The 17447-nt window shown below is 41.7% G+C and overlaps 3 protein-coding genes and 1 long non-coding RNA gene across 5 annotated transcripts; 3 read left to right on the forward strand and 1 right to left on the reverse strand.

The window, feature by feature from the left end:
* Window positions 1–4581: 4581 nt before the first annotated feature.
* Window positions 4582–7959, forward strand: LOC122020450 (protein QUIRKY-like). 2 transcript variants are annotated; one of them, XM_042578384.1, is made up of 2 exons: window positions 4582–5167; window positions 5222–7959. In XM_042578384.1, exons 1-2 carry the CDS (start codon window positions 4766–4768, stop codon window positions 7757–7759), a joined length of 2940 nt encoding a protein of 979 aa, XP_042434318.1. In that variant the 5' UTR covers window positions 4582–4765; the 3' UTR covers window positions 7760–7959. The 2 variants fall into 2 exon arrangements, with proteins under 2 accessions (XP_042434318.1, XP_042434317.1); XM_042578383.1 differs by having other exon boundaries at window positions 4585–7959.
* A 366-nt stretch (window positions 7960–8325) lies between these two features.
* On the forward strand, window positions 8326–10219 carry LOC122021263. The gene is made up of 3 exons (XR_006122486.1): window positions 8326–8453; window positions 9137–9307; window positions 9913–10219. It is a non-coding gene; the product is annotated as an uncharacterized LOC122021263 (long non-coding RNA).
* On the forward strand, window positions 10220–10591 carry LOC122019050. Its single transcript, XM_042576558.1, has one exon. It carries the CDS (start codon window positions 10220–10222, stop codon window positions 10589–10591), a length of 372 nt encoding a protein of 123 aa, XP_042432492.1.
* A 211-nt stretch (window positions 10592–10802) lies between these two features.
* On the reverse strand, window positions 10803–13498 carry LOC122021262. Its single transcript, XM_042579364.1, has 3 exons — window positions 13290–13498; window positions 12289–12826; window positions 10803–11802 (listed from the first exon to the last, which is right to left on the reverse strand). The coding sequence occupies exons 2-3, from the start codon at window positions 12694–12696 to the stop codon at window positions 11053–11055; spliced, it is 1158 nt and encodes a 385-aa protein (XP_042435298.1). The 5' UTR covers window positions 12697–12826; window positions 13290–13498; the 3' UTR covers window positions 10803–11052.
* Window positions 13499–17447: the final 3949 nt, after the last annotated feature.

A 17447-nucleotide genomic window follows, 5' to 3' on the forward strand; every position in this document is an offset into this window, starting at 1 on the left:
ATGCATATTAATAAAATAATTATTTTTTGATATTTGAACATAGGGCTATAATCAAGTCGAACTGAGCTCGAGCTCAAGCAGAACTCGAGCCTAACTTGAAAAATAAATTAAAAGTCTATTCAAATAAGGATTCAAATCGTAGACCTCAAATATATCAAATGACATGCTCTAGCCACAAACTCCTCCTTAACTTATTTTTCATTTTAAAAGTAATAATAATTTTAACTGTTAAAATATTAAATTAACCTGGCTCGACGAGCCCTCGAGCCCGTGTTAAATGAGCTCAAGCTCAGCTCAAATGTTAAACGAGTCGGCTCGAACTCGGCTCGAGTTCGATCAAATTCAAGCTCGAGTCGAGCTTTGACTAAGCCGCTCGCGAGCGGCTCGGCTCATTTACACCCCTACTTGAACCACCAGCATCAAATCTAGACATACAAACAAGAGAAGGCAACTGGATCCTACGAGTGTTCATCTGTTTAAAATGTTGTAGAATTTGTTTATTTTCAATTGTAGCAAACATATTCTTCTCGATGTATACTACCAAACTATCATTCATCCACTCATCCCCTATCCTATTACGCAAATTAGTCTTGATAACTTTCATCGCAGAAAAAACCCTTTCAACAGAAGCAGTTGCAATTGGTAAAACTAATGCTAACTCGATCAAACGATATACCAATGAAAAAATTATATTCTTGCCGGTTTCAACCATCTTTTTAGCAAGACTTCCCAAATCTTCAATCATAGAATATTCACCTTGTACATTTTTAATGTAAGTCTCAAGTTGGTCCTCAAGTATTACACGATCAATCAATGAAAAATCCTCCGGATAAAGTTCAGCAAGGTGGAGTAGCTTACCAATATCAAATTGAGAAAAAAAGTCCTTTGCATCTAAGCTAGCAATGCAAGTAAGTACCTCCGTACTTGATTCTGAAAACCGATTATTCATCTCTTGAATCATCATATCAAGAACCAATATTGTAACAATAAAAACATGAATAAAAACATTATTAGAAAATTAAAATTCAATAAAATATTTAAAAATAATACCTGACAAAAAATTTCAATACGAAAGTGATGAAAATTAGTAATCATTTGTCCATTACGTCTGCTGCGACCATGAGTTTTTATATTTTCTTCCATATTCGGTACTAGGATAATATGGTTACTACAAAATTTGTTGACGACGTCCACAAAATTCTCCCATCCTTCCTCTCTCAATTTTTGTAATCGAACTTTCATTGTCTTGATTAAACTGACAGCTAATACAATGTTTTGATCCTTTTGTTATAAGGTAAGTGACAATTCATTTGTAATTCCCAATAAAAATTTCATCAAATGCATTACAAACACAAATTCATAACTCTCCATCTTATCAATCAAACTGGTGGCGATACCACTATTATCATCATTAGTACCATCATTATACACATTTTCAAGCACTTGTAAAATAGAAGTCCACGTAGACATCAAACAGATAATGGTCATGTAATGTGAACCCCAACGAGTATCCCCTGGTTATTTTAAACTGATTTCCTGATTTTTTTTTCCTTTGCCACTAACAATATCTCCTTTCTCCAAACATTCTACAAGTTTATCATGTTCAAGTTGTCTAAACTTATAATTCCCTTTGCATGAAGCACCAGTAATATTCACAATTATAGTAACATATTGGAAGAAATCACTCACAATTTGATTGCTTTTAGCAACTGCAACAACAACTAGTTGAAGTTGGTGAGCAAAACAATGGACATACCTTGCAGATGAATTTTCCTTCAATATGAGAGCCTTCAATCCATTATACCCACCTCACATATTTGAAGCTCCATCGTATCCTTATCTTTCAATCTTGATAATCACAACTTATGTTTTGCAAACAATTCATCAATAGTCTTCTTCAAAGAAATAACAGAAGTATCAGACACATGTACAATAGCAAGAAATCTTCCAATAACATATCCGTGTTTATTCACGTATCTTAAAACAACTCTCATTTGTTCTTTGACTGAAATATCTCAATACTCATCAATCAAAGAGAAAATATATTATCTTTTATATCATTGAGAATGATATTTGTGACTTCAGCAGCACAAGCCCGTGTTAAATCCTTTTGAACTGTTGGATACTTCATTTGATTGTTCCAAGGACATTTTCATTCATGGTCTTGGCAACCTCATCATTTCATTAGGTATACCACTCAATCAATTCAAGAAAGTTACCTTTATTTGAGGAACTCAATGACTCGTCATGTCCACAGAAAGGCAAACCTTGTTTCAAAAGAAAGTGTGTAACATCTAAAGTTGTCGTTAATCGAGTGTGATATGCAACCTCCATTCCATGCCCCTGTGCTTGTAGCAAATGTGATACACTTTGTCGTTGATTTTGAAAAGCCTCAAGTTGTGTCTTGCATCATTGTGAGCACTAGCTACACCACCAACATGTGTATTAAATACTTCCATTGTTTTTCTCCAATTAATCATCCCTGAATTAATAAATGTCTCATCTCCAACTCGACATCCTCTATGAGAATTTTTAAAGAGAACACCAAAAACAAAAAACTACATCTTTTGATATGTTGTACTCTAACCATGAAAATTTTTTAAACCAAGCAACTTGGAAACTTCTATGCTCTTTACCCAATTGTCTTTGGGGATAACTATGACCAAATGGTTAACAAGGTCCTCTAATCAAATATTATCTTCGAATCTGATCTCTAATAGAAACATCAAATTCATTAATTGGTTTGCGTAGCCTTGGGTCACTAACAACATAATCTGGGTTGAATTCAGCACGAGAATATTTTTTCTTACTATTTTCTTCCATAGAATTCTTAGAAGACTCAATACTTCGTTTTAAAAATTTCTCCATAACCTATGTCGATTTCTCAAAATTATTAATTTATGCAATCAACATAACAATTAAAGTACTACCAAGTATAAATCATGAAATTATAAATTAAATGAAATAAGGAACAAGATTCACCTAAAATTGAAGAGATTTTGCTTGTTGTGGAGGATCAGTGGCGTCGACAATGGTAGCGGCGTCGACGGAATAGTCGAACCACGAACAATAGTGGCGTCACTGGTGTGAGGCGTCGACGAAGTGAAGAGGGCGACAAATATAAGGGCAACGGTTTGAGGAGACCGGAGAGGGGGAAACAATGAGATCTCTTAGCGCGATTAGGATTTTTTGGTTTGAAGAAGAAAGGGTTGGCTTAGAAAAAAGAATGTTCGGTTGCTGGAAAAAGTTACTGGAAAAATGATCGGAACGACAAAGAAAAGGAAAGCGGCTGGAAAAGGATCAGGAATGAGAAAGAAAAGGAAAGGTGTTTTTAATGACACTTTTGAGAAAAAATTAAATAAGTTTAAAAAATTATAATTATATCTTTTATTTTTTAATCATAATCATAATTATAATTTTGTTTATTTTTCTAGAAGCAAGGGAGTGCTTCCGCACCCTCTCACGCGCCCCGCCTCCGTCGATGAATAGAAGATGCATACTTGAGCTAATAACAAAAATAATAGATTTTAGTTCACAAATCAATCATTAAGCAAATAAGTTTTAGAATTCTCTTGCAACACAAGTAAACAACCTCTTGCCTAGCAAAAGAGTCAACTTAAGTCTAGAGAAGGAAAAAATGAAGCTTTACTTCACCTTTAGGCTAAATGAAATAATTTAGAATGTATATGTGTGTGTTCGCGTGCATGTGTATATGTACATGCTCGCAAGGTTAGATGACAAAGTATAGTTTCGGAAACCTTCTCTCGGAGAGCTAATGCCGCGGAGAAGAAAAAGATGTTGCAGTGTGTTGGATTATTTGTGAAGTACAAGGAAGGCAAAGAAATTCAGTTGATGTCTTCAGTTCAAAGCCCCTACACTTGAATTGAATGTATGCAATTAATTCTGCACTGAACCATAAAGCACTTTTTGTTTTCAGCCTGTTCACTTGCATTCATACAAAGTCGACGGCTCAAGTAAACAGAGCAAAGCAAGATGTACAAGGACATGTTTATTAATAACTATTAGTTCTGCAGGCAAAAATATCAATGCCACAACAAATTCAACGTTCATTTTCACAGAGATAGATCACTGAACATGCATCCCAACTGTCCATTAATCCGTTTATTCACCAACAAGGTCGAACACAACCAAAAAAATGTGAACATAAATAATAAATAATAAATAATAAATATTAATCCACATAAATCCAACGCACTGAAAATATAATCCAAAAAGATCTTCATGCACCGCATTAACTCACGGCGACCGCGCTTTTTGGCCAGACAGTAATAGCCCCTGCTATGCCATAAAATTACATGTCTGCCACCGACGCCTCTTCCCGGGCACGTGCTGACCGGTAACCGTGACCGTTGCGTGCAGTGGTACAACCGAGATTAACTGAACATACAGGGGGCTTTACTTGGTTCCGATCCGGGTGGCTTTTCGATTCGATTTCCGATCCCGTCCACGGCCTGACACAGGTTTGTCGCTTGTTCTGCACTACGAGATGGCTCCACGTGGCCCTGACTGTGTTTTCGGTGACGTGGCGCGCTCCTATTCCCTTTTTAAGATCCGTTTATTTCGATCATTTTCATCCACCGCACTTCTCTTTACTCTTTTTAACGGTCGGATTGTTTTAAAAATCTCATCTTGCGTTGTGTTCCTTATTCTACGCTCTGCTTCTTTAATTGAAGGAGGAAGTGTGGATCGATCGCCGGAAAGCTAAGATCTTTGGAGGAGATAATTGAAGTGATCGTTGGAGAGGATGACGGAGGGAGGCAGCCGGCGGCTGGTGGTGGAAGTGTGCAGCGCGCGGAACTTGATGCCTAAAGATGGTCAGGGGACCGCGAGCGCGTACGTGATGGTGGACTTCGACGGGCAGCGGCGGCGGACGAAGACGAGGACACGGGACCTCAATCCCCAGTGGGATGAGAAGCTGGAGTTCCTGGTGCATGATCCGGAGACGATGGCCAGCGAGACGCTCGAGCTCAACGTCTACAACGACAAGAAGGGCGGAAGGCGGAACACGTTTTTGGGGAAGGTGAGGATCTCCGGCCTCAGCTTCGCGAAGGCCGGGTCGGAGACTCTGGTTTACTATCCGTTGGAGAAGCGGAGTGTTTTCTCGCAGGTGAAGGGCGAGATCGGCGTCCGGGTGAGCTACGTCGACGAGGATCCTCCTCTGGTGCCGGAGGCTAAGACGGAGGGTGGGCCGGCGGCAGAGGAGGAAAAAACTACCGAAGAAGAGAAGAAACCGGAGGAGGAGAAGAAGACAGAGGAGGCAAATAAGCCCGAAGAGGCTAAACCAGAGGAGAAGGCCTCTGCTTCCAAAGACGAGAAGAAGAAACAACCAGAGAAACCCAAGGAGGCGACCAGTGAGGCCGCTAAAACCAAAGAGGAGACACCAAATCCGCCGCCTTCACCGGGGCCGACGCCGCCGCCCACCCCGGCGGCGACCAAGGAGCAGCATCCTTCCGGCCTCAGCGACCTCGAGATTCGCCCTTTCGCCGGCGAGCGGGCCTCCTCCAGCTCGTACGACCTCGTGGCCCGCGTTCCCTACCTCTTCGTCCGTGTCCTCAAAGTGAAGCACGACGGCGCAGCCGATAGGCCGGTCCACGCTCAGGTGGTCATCGGCAGCCACAGCGTGCGGACGCGGACCGCTAAATCGAAGGACTGGGACCAGGTCTTCGCCTTCCGTAAGGGGAGCCTCAACTCCATGGCCTTGGAGGTGTCCGTCTACGAGGAGAAGGCTAAAGAGGGCGACGACAAAACCGCCGGCGGCGAGGACGTCAACCTCGGCTCCGTGTCCTTTGACCTTATCGAGATCCCGAAGCGATCGCCACCGGATTCTCCGTTAGCGCCGCAGTGGTACACCCTCGAGGGTGAGCATGACGTCGACGTCATGCTCGCCGTGTGGATCGGCACCCAGGTGGACGAGGCGTTCCAAGAGGCGTGGCAGTCAGATTCCGGCGGCCTCAACGTGCACACTCGCTCCAAGGCCTACCTTTCGCCTAAGCTCTGGTACCTCCGGCTGACGGTGATCCAGACGCAAGATCTGCACTTCCCTCCGCCGGTGGATCCCAAGTCCCCTCGCCCCGGCGGCGCTGGCAGCACGGAACTCCTCGTCAAAGGGCAGCTCAGTGGGCAAATCTTCCGCACCGGGCGGGCGCCTCTCGTCACCAGCTCCAGCTCCGCCAATCCAACCTGGAATGAGGACCTCGTCTTCGTCGCTGCCGAGCCCTTCGAGCCATTCCTCACTGTCGTCCTCGAGGACTCGACTGCCGGCCAGGCGGTGGGCCAGGCCAAGGTCCCTCTTTCCTCCATCCACCGCCGGCTGGACGACCGCGCTGAACCACCCGCCCGGTGGCTGAACCTCGCCGGCGACGAGGGTCGCCCCTACGCCGGCCGGCTGCATGTAAAAATCTGCCTCGAGGGTGGGTACCACGTGCTGGACGAGGCGGCTCACGTGGCTAGCGATGTCCGCGCCGCCTCCAAGCAGCTCTCCAAACCCCCAATCGGCCTGCTGGAAGTAGGCGTCCTCGGGGCCACGAACCTAGTCCCTATGAAAACGTCCGGCGGCGCCGGTGGATCCACAGACGCCTACGTGGTGCTCAAATACGGGCCCAAATGGGCGCGGACGAGGACCATTATCGACCAGTTCAATCCGCAGTGGAACGAGCAGTACGCATGGGACGTGTTCGATCCCTGCACCGTCCTCACCATCGGCGTCTTCGATAACGGCCGCTTCAAAACAGGGGAGAACACGCCAGCACCGGCGAAAGACGCCCGCATCGGCAAGGTCCGCATCCGGCTATCGACGCTCGACACAGACAGGGTTTACATCAATTCCTATGCCTTAACGGCGGTTCAGCCGGCCGGGGCGAAGAAGATGGGCGAGATCGAGCTGGCTATCCGGTTCAGCTGCCCCTCGTGGCTCAGCCTCCTGGCGACATACGGCAGCCCGATGTTGCCGCGGATGCACTACGTCCGGCCGTTGGGACCGGCGCAGCAGGACGCACTCCGGCACACCGCGATGCGCCACGTGGCCGCGCGCCTCGCCCGGTCGGAGCCGCCGCTGGGCCCCGAGGTGGTGCACCACATGCTCGACACCGACGCGCACGCGTGGAGCGTCCGGCGAAGCCGCGCAAACTGGGTCCGCGTGGTGGGCTGTCTGACCAGCGTCGCGGCGGCGGCGCGGTGGGTGCGTGGGGTCCGCACGTGGACCCACTCGCCCACGACAGTCCTCGTCCATATCCTCCTCGTCGCCGCCGTGCTCTGCCCGCAGGTCATCTTGCCCACCGCCGCGCTCTACTTGTTCCTCGTGCTGACGTGGCGGTACCGGGCGCGGCCGCGGGGTCCGGCTGGAATGGACCCGCGGCTCTCGCAGGTGGATGCGGTGGGGTCGGACGAGCTCGACGAGGAGTTCGACGGGTTCCCGTCGTCGCGGCCGGCGGACGTGGTGAGGCTCAGGTACGACCGGCTGCGTGCTCTGGCGGGGCGGGCGCAGACCCTCCTAGGTGACGTAGCGGCGCAAGGGGAACGGCTGGAGGCGCTACTCGGCTGGCGCGACCCCCGCGCAACCGGAATCTTCGCCGGATTCTGCCTACTGTCGTCCATGGTGCTCTACTCCGTACCCTTCAAGGCCCTATTTCTGATGGCCGGATTCTACTACCTCCGACACCCGCGGTTCCGGGACGACATGCCGTCGGCCGGCTTCAACTTCTTCCGACGGTTGCCGCCGATGTCGGATCGTATCTTATAAAAGATCTGCTACTGTTATCTTTCAATATTACTAGCTCTTTGCTTAAACTAAATAAACACATTGGTTTGTCGATTTGGCAGTGTGATTAAATCAAAATAAATGTAGAACAATTGGTGTTCTCCTTCAGTTGTTGTAAGTTAATTGTTTGAATTATTTGTAAACAAATCTTAGAATATAATATTTATTAATAAAAAAATAAACCCTTGAATCATAAATTGTAATTTTTTCTAATTGACAAGCTTAAGTAGACTAATCTTGGGATCGACTAATTCTGAGATCATTGATCTCATCTCACGAAAGTTTTTTCTTAATCACAGAGTAAATCAAAAAGTGCTTAATGCTCACAGCGGATGATTTCTCAATTCAGTAGTTTTAGATCAATTGATTATTAGAGAAATTCACCTGTTAATTTATAAAATTTAAAAGACTGAAGAATTTGGTCGTTTTCACCATTGTCCGGCCTAAATTGTATCCTTGTATCTCATAACAAAGCACTCCTCACGTGCATTCTCTGGCTTTGGCAAGCAAATAGCAGCATTTTAATTGCTCCTCCACAGATCATTGATTAGAATATGAACGATCATAGTCCTTTCCTTCCACTTTGCTCAGATCGTGTCTAAGATACTCACATGCCTGAGACAGTGACTCTGCAAAAGTTTCCACCTTCAATATTTTTCCACAAAACTAAACTAAGGTTTGATTCAGTGGCACTGCAGTCTGCATGTCAATATCTAAACTAATGCTTGATGTGTTGTGATCTGAATCGTCTTTATGATTTCCTGTACCTTTTGTGATGATTTAAGTGAAAGAATGCACACCATTTGCCTGGTACAATGTCACAATTGCAGAACAATTCCCAATAGCGCAAAATGTGTACTTGATCTCTCCCACAGTGTTAGGGCAGATACCCCATAAGTTATCCTTTCAGACATAGTGGAACTGCTTCACCATTTACTCCAATGCCACAGTTGCATAATATTTATTTAAGTGCTCTATGTTAAGCATGTTATGTTTGATTTTATGCACCTACTTCAATTACTTTGCTTATTTGGATCTCAAGCTCAACCAAGCTGCAATAATTTGTTGTTTCAACTTAATTGTGTATATAATCAGATACAACTCAATACTACTGTATTGTGTCGATCAATGCTCCTAAGTAAGAAAATAAAAGTAATAGTGGTGATCAATTATGATAGTGTTAATCTAACATTCAAGAAATTATGCTACATGTTATACACACTTGCTTTCACTTGAATTCTGAATTCAAAAACTTAGGATAACTATCTTGACTTGTACATTTTCTTGGGGGAAACTCACATGTGCAGAAGGCATCATCATTGGATGAATTCAATCCGGTTCATCTTTTCTTTTTTGTAGATAATTTCCTTTCCATCAAAGGAATCCACAAAGTCTCAGTAATTCCTCAGAACTTCTGCATGTTCTTTCCGGAAAAAGTAACTAGATTTTGATTTCTTGGAAGGGTGATATTACTCGTTGGTGGTCTGTGCGCATGAAAGGAGATGGAACAGACTTTGGAACAAGTTCAAGGTAATCGCAGACTCTTTGAATATTATTGTTTGATCTAACAGTTATCATTAATAGAAGTAATATATTTCTTACATCTAGATGTGGCGGAGCATTCTTTATTCCTGAAATTTAAAGATCTTATAATCTGAGACAAAAATCCTTCAATTTGAACATTACTGAATGGTGTTGGAGCATTCTTTATTCTCCAATCTTACATATTTTGTTATCAAGAGTTAATTATCAGATCTTGTATTGCTATTTTAGGAGTAATTGTTCCTTAAATTCCCTTTCTTACAGTCATACATCAAAGTTTCAGATATTTCAGAAAGGAATGCACTTTTTATCGGCTACTTAATTCCCTTCCTACAATATTCAGATAATGCTTAGCAATTGGATATCAATGAAATAGTTCCTTTGTGATCAGGGAATTCTTCTATCATAACTGCACAATTAAAACTAGACAATCAAAGCTGCAATCTTACGGATAAAGTTCCCTTTGAGGTTGTGGAATTTCCTTGTTGACAAGAACATCTGTAGAAATTAGACGTTCATCTGCCGGTTTACCTTTTGATTCTCATGACGGTAAACTCATTAATGGTTGAGATATTTTTGTTTCATCCATTCAGATATCGACAAGTTGCGAAGAAGTTTGTGTCAAAGTTGTTGAATATTCTGCATCGATCACTCTCCAAGTTGGATAGCAGTTATCAGATCGTTTATCATTCGACCAAATCTAGTCTTCATCACTCGACCAAAATGAGAGGATTAAAGTCAGCAAAGAAAAGGGATGAATGCCCTGCAGAAGTGGCAAATAATTCTCCATTTCAAAGTCAATTCCCCAAATCCAGTGCAACCTGATCTCCTGCCATTAATATCCTTTCACCATGCATATTTATACGCGATCATCACATTCCAGTCATTCACTACAGTGCAATGGAGGTTGAGTCAGTGAAATGTGAGTGCTGTGGCCTGAGTGAGGACTGCACTGAAGGCTACATATGCAGGGTGAGGGCTGCCTTCGAGGGCAAGTGGCTGTGTGGGCTATGCTCCGAGGCGGTGAGAGATGAGGACTCGAGTAGCAGTAGCAGCAGGAGGAGGAGGAAGAGCACAAGCAATGGTGGTGGGGTGCAGGAAGCCATAAGGGAGCACATGTTCTTCTGCTCTAAATCTAATGCCAACCCTGCAGTCAGTGTGGCTGAGGGCATGAGGCAGATCCTGAGAAGGAGGTCCGCAGAGTTCTCGAATTCGAATCGAGCAGTTGCAGGGTTTCCAAAGGTCAAACATGGAGGCATGGAAATGGCATGAATCTGAATCTTCTCCATCTGTCGTGTTGTGTTATGTAGTTGAACTCTTTCATTACTGAAGCTGCCATCTTTATAATGGATATGAGTATCTTCCTCACTTTCACCAGTAACTAATGTCATTGTTCGACTTCATAGAATCTAAACTAGTAATCCGAAACTCCAAACATAGTTTCCACTTTAGATTTTATAACTATGCAATCAAACTAAACTCAAGAAAGAACAGCAGCAGAAATGTTTTTATTTCCTTTGTCGAAAAAAATTCATTTGTGCTGGTTTATTGCAAGAAAACTAAATATCTTCCCAAATATTTACAAATTACCACAGGAGTAGAAAAATTTGCTTTCCTAGAATCACCTCATCCTCTCTTTGCAAGTAATGAGATCTACGTAAATTCTAGTTCCTGTGGTGTTCTTCGAAGAAGGTTAGGATTTCCCTACAAGCTACCATTTCTGAACAAAGAAGTCATGCAGATAGCAGATGCCTCAAGTGAAGTAAATGTTCTTCGTTCGAGATATTTAGCGAGAGACGAAGATTTGTTAGAAGCGACTCCTGCTCCCAACTGAGAGGACCCGATGCATGAAAGGCTTGCACCGTGGACCGGTATGCGTGTAGCTCTAATTCGTGGACATTGGCAGCAAGTCCATCTCTGTACTCGGATTGAAACTCTTTCATGCGTTTCAATGAACATGATGACATGGCATCATCCCTACTAGTGAATTTGTTACCCTTCAAGTGTCCATTCTGATGAGAGTGCGCCAGGGCCTCTTTACCGCTACTACAACTTGCAACTGAACATTCATCATCTTCTTCTTCACTAACCATCAGAGGTATTGACAATGAGTTCATCGCATCTTCGCTCCTGTCTCCCATAGCATTTCTGGCAATTGTACCTCTGCTGAATACATGCCGAAAATGCCCAGAAATCATATCTTTAGGGAAAGAAAGGCCATCAACCTCTTTGGGAAGTACTCTTCTACTCCATTTCTGTTTCTTGTCAGTTATTCTATTCAGATCAGCAGAAGAAAACCTGCAGCAGGAGTCAAGATTCCTCTTCAAATTTCTAATAGAATTGCCGCCGACACGCTTGTGTTTTACTCTCAAACAACTTGTGTCTTGCTTTACAATGCCCCGATTTGTGCCAAAATCTTGTTTTCTTGCAGAATGGAATTCAAATGGTGTGTAATCGCATGCCACTTCCTTCTTCCTATTTGCCTAAATGGAAGAACCATTAATCAGACATCTGAAAACAAGTATCTGAAGATAGACCAATCTCCAGGTTCTGTTATACATTGAATGCAACCTTTAAAACAGTTTATGCAAAAAGAAAGATAAATGAAATATTTTATATGATTTCCACACTACATTTATCTTTATTACTAGATCGGAATTGAAAGGATAGATGCTTAAATTTAGTATTCGTCCATTTCTACAAGGTTAGGATGGAAATTAAGTAGTGGAATTCAATGACCTTAATACTCCTGCTTTCCTCCCTAGTAAATAAGAGAAGTTGATGATTCTATTTCTATTTCTCTATTTTTCATCCAATTTTCATTCACATAAACGCATAAGTCGGAGTATAGAAGAGCACTAACTTCTTTGGTGCCGTTTCTTGACATGCATCACACATGGACAAATAATCAGAAATAGACATAAAAAGAAAAATTAAATCACAAAAAACAATTTTTGAATGTCTTTTACCGTGTCAGCCAGATTCAGTTGGTTCTTCTGCCAAACTTGAGGAACTCTTAGATCAGACACAGAGTACTGTCGAAGTTGTATCGAGCCAAAGAGTTTGATCACCACACGATCACCCTTTAGAATTTTCACAATCTTCCCAACCCTCCAAGAGAATGCATCAAAAACCTCAACTATGTCTCTGGCAATCCATCTATCTTTGCAACTCGATAGTGCAACCGGCACGCAAGATCGTATATCCTCCTTATTGACAGTTTCTACCACAGGCTTCCCGTCAAATGTGAGAAATAGCTCATACTTTACAGTGCAAAAGTCTCCATCCACAGATGAAACCTTAGCAGTGAACCAAGAACCAAACTGCTCTCCTTTTCTTTGGCAAACCTCCACTCTATCGCCTTCTTTGAAATCCATATACTCAAACTTGATGGATCAAGGTTGATCAATCACAAAGTAGCAAACAACAAAATTAACTATTCCTTCAAAATCTTCAATCTTGCTCCACTATGTTTTGAAAAACATGTTTTTTTCTTTCTTTCTTAACCTGATGGAAAGTAAATATAATGTATCAGTTTTGTTCATTTCTACAAAGTGTAAGATTTATAAAAGAAAGAAAACTCTCTAAGCAACAGATCTGATAGTCAAATATTAACATCTTTACTCTCTAAGAAAAAAAAAAAACCCCTTGAGAGAGTTGAACAAAGGGAGTAAAAACCTATTTGAAGAACAAATAAGAGAACAAAGCAACAACATCAACAGCTATCGATCAAGGACCAAAAACCATTCACCTGGAACTCCACTAGAAATCGACAAGAGCAGGAGAAGGTTGTGTAACCTAGCACTCAACTACCATAAGAAACCGATAAACCGACCAAAGAAAACATTTTTTAGCAGCTGCGAGCATACTCTGCCGGAACAAAAGGGGCAAATAAATAAATACCCACAGCACTTTTTAATGAGAAACAGCATGGAATCACATTGCAGTGAGGAATTTTTAGCAGACAAACCTCGAAAGCCAGGATTTTGGGGGGAGAAACAAGATGAGCAGCCTGGTTCGCAGCGACGGAGACGAAAAGATTGGATCTTTTTGCGAGTTCCTGCGTCGCCAACCCAAAATAGATCGAGCGAAATGGAAGAGAGGAATCGGAACACAGATTGCAACGCTTAATTTTGGTGCCGGGGCCTCATTTCTTGGTAAAACAGCGTGCTGTTTTGCTGCAGAGCAAAGGCTGTTTCGTGTTGCAAATTACAAGCAAAAATAAAAACAATAAAAAAAACAAAATGCCCACAATGTTTTTATTTTATTATTAAAATACTCTTTCTAAGTAATTTAAAGTAATAATTTAAACAATAAAATACATATTTAGATGCTTATATAGAGTCATTTTGAGCATTGTTTATACAATTACTTTGAAAAAAAAAGTTCTTTTATTAGTCTTCATTTTCATAAACTTGATTTTCTAAATTTAAATATGATTGGAAAATACATATTTTTAATTAAAGTTTCTTTATTATTTATAAAGAAAATATAATTTTTTAATCTAATATTGATTTATTATTTTGTCATAAAGTGAGCAAAAGTTAGAGTGGTGGGGTTTTGGATGAGGGAGAGGTTTATTCTCATGTCATTTGATTTGACCCTTGAGATAAGCCACAACTAGTTGACATATAATGGAAAAGCCATTACTTTCAAAAACCAATTGTAAATAATTTAAGTGAAGAAAATGTCGTTGGAATTTATAATAAAATTCTTGTTTTTGTTTGGCTGAATTTATCATAAAAGCTATCCCTTTCACTTCTCTTTGCCAATCACACAAAGCATTTCCAAATGGAAAAAAATAGAATCAGATAAAGAAAAAAGGAGTTTGTGAATGTTGTTGACTAATGGTAAGGGTGTCTTTGTTGACATTAGAACTCATAAAGGACTATGTTGCAAAAGTTAGATTAAAGAACATCTAACTTTTGACATGCATAGACATTCAACTAGTGACTTTTAGAACACACACACACACACAAAAATGAAGAAAAAAAAGGAGCAATGAAACAAGTGTGTTAGGTACAAGCCATTCTACACACACAGTGGATAATTAATGCATTAATCTGAAGTTGTATGTCTCTCAGCCAATTTTCCTGTTGTCTGCAATCAGTAGCTTTCTCACTAGTGTTATTACTTATTACATCAAACTCAACCAGTAAGCTAAGTATCTATTTCCTTCTGCTTGTTCTTAAATCTTTCAATTTGATACAATTTGCTGGCTTGTTCGCCAGCCATGCAAATTGTAACAAAGAATATACTTACATGGGCTCACTTATTCTCGACACTGCATAATGCACAACAATGACAGATATATCAGCAAAGAGTTATCGAAATACATTAACGGAAACAGTGAAGTTGCTATGTTCTTGGTATTTCTTTCATATCCCAAAGTTGCCACTGATTATTTATTTACCAAAGATATTTTCGTAGGCTCTCCGCCTTCTGTTTCAGTGATTTGAAGAGTGAAATTTGAATCGACATAAACTTACATATTGAGATAATATTTATTACATGTACGTCAGTTATTCTTGGGAATGTTTTCTCCAGCCATCTCCTTGAGCTCCTCGAGTGATGGAGGACGATGAGCTTCTTGTGGATAATTCACGTAGGAATGCTGCACGAGTAAAGATAAGAGAGAAAGAAGTAACTAATGCATAGGCATATACATAAAATATAATCACAATCATAAAACCTCGGAAACAAATAATTATCGCATTCATCAAAATATAAAAACAAAAGTTTAATAATTTAAGGCAATCTAAGATAATCCTTGGGTTAATGATTAGATGATTCTGAGCAATTTCAGCCAATTCGCAGTTAATGAATAGATAATTGATAGTCTCAAGTATACGTTCGTGGAGGCTGCATCCATCAATCAGAAAATTTGACAAAATATTGTAGAGATAAAGCTGCAATATCACTAGATTTTCTCCTAATGCCAAACAAAAAAAAATAGACTATTTCCAAGAATGGAATCATCAAATCAGATCTTTGCTTACATTATGACATCTTGGGTTTGATAAACATAGTTAAGATAAATTCAACAGTAATTTATCTTGATAGTTCTGTTCTGTAGTATGAAAATCTTTGCAGAAGAACTCCAGCGTCAACTAAATAATTTGACTATTTCACTTTGTTTTGTTTAAAAATGTACCTTTTTCCTAGTAATTGAGTTTTTTTTTGGCACAATGCAAGAAGGTTACTATGTACCACACTGTTATGGTCCTAAGTGCCGGATCGAGTCACAGGTCGAGATTCGGATTCGTACTTGATCATGCAACACGTAAAGGGGAAGAGGGAAAGGCTCATCCTAGACAGAGTGCAATTACTCAATTTTTCTTCTTCCTCTTTATTAATAATAACACTCCTTATATAAGGAGTCAAACATGACACGATTCAGGAAAGACTAACCCATAAAGGAAATAAGGAGTCAAAATAGAAAAGCTAATTAGGCCTATTTGTTTCTACTATAGCAATAGTTAAATTAGACCATTATTTATTTTCTATTAATTAGGCAATAGCTAATAAATTTCTGCTATAATAGTAGCTAATTAGGCAATAACTAATTTGCTTCCAACTATAGCGGCGTCCAACAAAGGCATCCACCTTGGCGTCCACATCATCACTCCCCTCCTTGAGGCTGAGCTTGTCCTCAAGCTCGAAAGCGGGGTATAACGCCACTAATAGCATGGAGGGAAATTTCCGAATCCACTTCCCCCTCTTCCTCACCTTCCCTATCATCATTAGGCACTTCAATCCAAAACAAGCATTTACACTTGTGACCCGTGGAGTATGACTCATCACAGTTAAAACAGAGGCCCTTGGCTCTCCGTTCTACCATATCGGCGCGGGTCAGACGCTAGAAGAATGAAGCAGGTGGAGTCTCCTTGCTGATGTTCCCCGTTGTCTTGGTCTTCACCAAAGGAGGGCCTCTACTACTGGAGTTGAGCTTGGTTGTGATCCCGCCCCAATTCGTGCACAGTAGCCCCCCGCCTTGATGGAAGCACTGCTTCCGTTCTAATGCCCTGGCCATATTCATTGCAATGTCTAGATTTTTAGGCTTTTGCAGTTCGATGTTGACACAGAGATCTTCGACTAGCCCTATAGTGAACAAGTCAACCTGTTGTTGTGGTCGGATGTTCGAGGTCCGGGCGAGGTGGGACTGGAACTGTCGCTGGTAGTCTTCTACCGAGTCTGTCTATTTCAGATTTGCTAGTTCTTCCAGAGGGTTGTTGCTCATAGGCGGCTTAAAGCGGATATGACAATGGTTTTTGAATTACTTCCATATCTGGCTCTTCCTATTCCATCTGATTCAACCAAAGTTGGGCTTCTCTTACCAAGTGGAAGGCAACAAGGCTAACCTTGTCGATTTCTATGGTTCTTTGGTTGACAAAGGATTTTTTGCACCCATCTTTAAGTACCGCGGAGCAAGGGTGCCACTAATTGGTGGTTCAGGTCTGACCTCTGAGACTTTGGAAAGGCCACACTTCACGCTAGTAGGGCTGTTTGCGGTGGGCACCGGCTGTCGTCTTGTCTCTTGAATAGTACGGGATAATTCGGCCATCTGCTCCTCTAGTCCTCGTTGGCGGAAGGCGATCTACTCTATGAAAACTTGCTATTGCAAGATCAATCTTTCCATGAAGGCATAAGTTTGGATGTGATAGAATCCGTGTCACCCATAATCAGCTCTGATACCAAGTTGTTATGGTTCTGAGTGCAGGATCGAGTCATAGGTCAAGATCCGAATCCATACTTGGCCATGCAACACGTAAGGGGGAGGGAGGGGGAAAGACTCGCCCTAGACAGAATCCAATTACTCAATTTCTCTTGTTATGGTCCTGAGTGTAGGATCGAGTCACAGGTCGAGATCCAATACATAAGTCAAACAGGGGGAAAGACTCGCCCTAGACAGAGTCCAATTACTCAATTTTTCTTCTTCCTCTTTATTAATAATAACACTCCCTATATAAGGAGTCAAACATGACACGATTCAGGAAAGACCAACCCATAAAAGAAACAAGGAATTAAAATATAAAAGTTAATTAGGCCATTATTTGTTTCGACTATACCGATAGTTAAATTAGGTCATTATTTATTTTTTTTACTAATTAGGTAATAACTAATTTAT

This window comes from Zingiber officinale, chromosome 9A (genome assembly GCF_018446385.1).
Source record: "Zingiber officinale cultivar Zhangliang chromosome 9A, Zo_v1.1, whole genome shotgun sequence".
Classification (NCBI taxonomy): Eukaryota; Viridiplantae; Streptophyta; class Magnoliopsida; order Zingiberales; family Zingiberaceae; genus Zingiber; species Zingiber officinale.

What these genes read in the sequence shown, in the direction of transcription:
- LOC122020450 (XM_042578383.1), top strand. Translation starts at nt 4,766, where the DNA reads ATGACGGAGGGAGGCAGCCGGCGGCTGGTGGTGGAAGTGTGCAGCGCG.
- LOC122019050 (XM_042576558.1), top strand. Translation starts at nt 10,220, where the DNA reads ATGGAGGTTGAGTCAGTGAAATGTGAGTGCTGTGGCCTGAGTGAGGAC.
- LOC122021262 (XM_042579364.1), bottom strand. Translation starts at nt 12,696, where the DNA reads ATGGATTTCAAAGAAGGCGATAGAGTGGAGGTTTGCCAAAGAAAAGGA. An exon ending in AACTGAATCTGGCTGACACG is followed by an intron (nt 11,803 to 12,288) that starts GTAAAAGACATT and finishes TCTTCCATTTAG; the next exon opens with GCAAATAGGAAGAAGGAAGT.